Source organism: Citrus clementina, unplaced genomic scaffold, assembly GCF_000493195.1.
Source record: "Citrus clementina cultivar Clemenules unplaced genomic scaffold, Citrus_clementina_v1.0 scaffold_9, whole genome shotgun sequence".
Taxonomy (NCBI): Eukaryota; Viridiplantae; Streptophyta; class Magnoliopsida; order Sapindales; family Rutaceae; genus Citrus; species Citrus x clementina.
This window is the reverse complement of record NW_006261964.1, coordinates 3293837-3297226: the sequence shown is the minus strand read 5'-3', so window position 1 is coordinate 3297226 and position 3390 is coordinate 3293837. Positions and strand designations below refer to the sequence as shown.

Here is a 3390-nt window from a genome sequence, read left to right as displayed (position 1 = left end):
GCATTTTAAGATATATAATGTTTATTTTAGTTGAAGTGACTTTATTGTGACATAATTTTTTATAATAAAATCCATGTGCCGTACTATTAGTCTGGTCAAATTAAGTTGAATTTCACTCAGAATAGAAATAGGCCTTCGTGGCTCAGCTGTGCCCCACGCGGCCACGCACCTATTTGGCTATTCCTACTATAAATCCTGTCAAGTAATTCCGCAGTTTCCAAGCCAATTCAGTAATCTCTCTCAGAAATTACAATGGCTGCTTCAACAAACAAAGAAGTAGCCAAAGAGCTCCTCCCACTGATCAGAGTCTTCAAAGATGGGTCAGTTGAGCGGCTGATGGATTCAGCCTACGTGCCTCCAACGCTTGACCCGGATCCTCAATTCGGGGTCTCATCAAAAGACATAACCATCTCTCAAAACCCCGCCATATCCGCTCGCCTCTACCTCCCAAAACTCACCCAGCCCCATCAAAAACTCGCCATTTTGGTCTACTTCCACGGCAGCGCCTTCTGCATCGAGTCTGCTTTCTCATTTCTTCAGCACAGATACCTCAACACCTTGGTCTCTCAGTCTCAAGTACTCGCAGTCTCCATTGAATACAGGCTCGCCCCAGAACACCTTCTTCCCGCAGCATATGAAGACTGCTGGGCTGCTTTTCAATGGGTCGCTTCTCATCGTAACCGTAACAGTATCAATCATCATGATCCTGATCATCAAAACCACTCCAATATTATTAATAACAAGGAGCCCTGGTTATTAAACCACGGAGATTTTGAGAGATTCTTTATTGGTGGTGACAGCTCCGGAGGCATTATAGTTCATAACATAGCTATGAAAGCGGGTGATGATGATCAAGAGTCTTTATTGAAGGAGGGTACTGGTGTTCGGATTTTAGGAGCATTTCTAGGGAATCCTTACTTCTGGGGCTCCGTACCAGTCGGTTCAGAATCAGATGGTAGTGATAATTATGATCAGAAGAAGTGTTTGGAATATTTGATTTGGGAATTTGTCTATCCAGCGGCGCCTGGTGGTATTGATAATCCGATGATCAATCCTGTTGGTTCAGGTAAGCCGAGTTTCGCTAAGCTTGCTTGTTCGAGGATGCTGGTCTGTGTAGCAGGGAAGGATCGGCTGAGAGACAGAGATGTTTTGTATGTTGATGCTGTTAAGGGAAGTGGGTTTGGAGGAGAAGTTGAGTTTTTTGAAGTGGAGGGAGAGGATCATGTTTTTCATGTTACTGATCCTGACACTGAGAATGCTAAGAAAATGTTCCACCGCTTGGCCTCTTTTTTTACTAAATAGTTAAAAAAAAAAAAATTGCCGTAAAGCAACGTCAAGAAAAAATAGCCGTTGAGAATGCTCTCAACCGAAAACTCTCTCGACAAGAACAGCCCCCCTCCCCTTGAGGATGATAGATCAACTAAGAAAACCAAATTCAGAGCACAGGGGGAGGATGGAGATAACCCATCTATGCCATCATTTCGAGATAAGCTAATGGAACAACAAAGGGGGATGATCGATGCTGAAAACAGTAGAGAAGATTTCATGGGGAGGGAAAAGGACATCGAAATTGAAAAGGAGGATGTGGTCATTGAACATGAAGGCTATTTACCTTCGATTTCTTTTTCACAAAAAGTCCATGAGCAACTCATAAAACCATGGCAATCCACTGTGGTGGTGAAACTCCTTGGTCGCATGATTGGATACAAAGTGCTTTGCTCACGACTGGAAATCTTGTGGCCTAATATTGGAGGCTACTCTGTTATAGATTTGGATAATGGATATTTTCTCGTTAAGTTCAGGAAGGAAGACAATGCTGACTTTGTTCTTACACAAGGGCCATGGCTTGTGGCGGGGCATTACCTGACTGTCCAGCTATGGTCGCCTCATTTCGACAGCTCGAATGAAAAGATTGAAAAAATCACGGCATGGATAAGGCTTCCAGGTATGCCTCTGCACTATTACCATAAAAAAATCATTAGAATGTTGGGACATGTCATTGGAAAGGTTATCAAAATTGATTATAATACGGAATTGGCGACGAGAGGGAAGTTTGCCCGTATTGCAGTTGAAGTATCCCTTGGAAGCCCTTTAATCTCTCAATTTTTACTGGATGGAAGAATCCAAAGGATTGAATATGAAGCACTTCCAACAATATGCTTTGGATGTGGAAAGTATGGACACATATCTTCCTCTTGCCCGGATAAGTTGATTTTGGAAAATAGAGGGGAAAAGACGGCTGTTATGGCTCCAGGTGAACCTACCAACGCAAAGTCCGAGGTCTTGACGATGGCAGTTAATCCGGACAATCCAAAATTTGGGCCTTGGATGATCGTGGCTAGGAGAGGAAACTATAGAGGAAATAGGGGAAGAACAGATGCAAAGGAGCCTTATCAAAATAGCTTTGGGAAACAGAGGACAGGTTCCAGATTCGGTGTCTTACATCAGGAAAGTGGATTAGACAATGATGCTGGGATGTGTTCAAACGAGACTACCACCATGGACAACCACAAGAAGACCGTTGATCCGACCAAAGACAAGGACAGGATGATATCACGTGACTTTAAAGCACCCACCCAAACGAAGCTGTATGGGAGCAAAGGAAAACCCGTGACAAGCAATAAGAAGGCTGACACACCTGAACACACTGCACCCACACCATTACGTAAATTACACACTAGACCTCTCCCCCACACAAGTGATCCCAGCTCATCAAATCAACACCCCCTAGAGGCTATGGAAAAAATAATCTCAAGGAACAAGTCTAAGTTATCCAGAACCCATCACTTTGAACCAACTTTAATCCCAACGTCTCTGGATCCCAAATATCATTCAGCAATTATTTTCAAAAACAAGCTTGAAAACGAGAACTTTCAAGCACCCCTGTCGATTCCTCCTAAACCAAATCCAAATGAGGAGCCTCCTGATAGAGGAAATAGAGACATGGAACAGATGGGGGAGGACTCATCAGACAGTGAGTATATGGAGGAATCAGAGGAGGACGAGGCTGAGACCTCGGAAGAGTCTCAATTTTTTGTTGAGGCGGATAATATGGATGTTAATCAGCAAGGCTTTGAGCCTTTGGAGTAAGACGGTCTCTCTTTTTTTTTTTTATATATAATGAATCTGTCTTTTTTGTTTTGGAATTGCCAGGGGGCGGCATCGCAGTCCTTTAGACGAATTTTCAAGATGTTTACTCAAAATTATAAACCTCAACTTGTGGCTCTTTGTGAACCTCGAATTAGTGGAGTGAAAGCGGATGACTTTATTCGTTACAGTGGGTATGATCATTCCCATCGAGTGGAGGCGGCTGGTTTCTCAGGTGGAATTTGGCTTCTATGGAAAGCGGGATTAGACGTCACCATCCTCATTAACCATAAGCAATATATT

General features: G+C 43.2%; 1 protein-coding gene across 1 annotated transcript; it reads left to right on the top strand.

Moving 5' to 3' along the window:
- Window positions 1-252: 252 nt before the first annotated feature.
- Window positions 253-1302, top strand: LOC112096719 (2-hydroxyisoflavanone dehydratase-like). Its single transcript, XM_024180140.1, has one exon. The coding sequence runs from the start codon at window positions 253-255 to the stop codon at window positions 1300-1302; it is 1050 nt and encodes a 349-aa protein (XP_024035908.1).
- Window positions 1303-3390: the final 2088 nt, after the last annotated feature.

Bases quoted from the DNA above. Each gene is read 5' to 3' on its own strand.
- LOC112096719 (XM_024180140.1), top strand. From the start codon at position 253: ATGGCTGCTTCAACAAACAAAGAAGTAGCCAAAGAGCTCCTCCCACTG.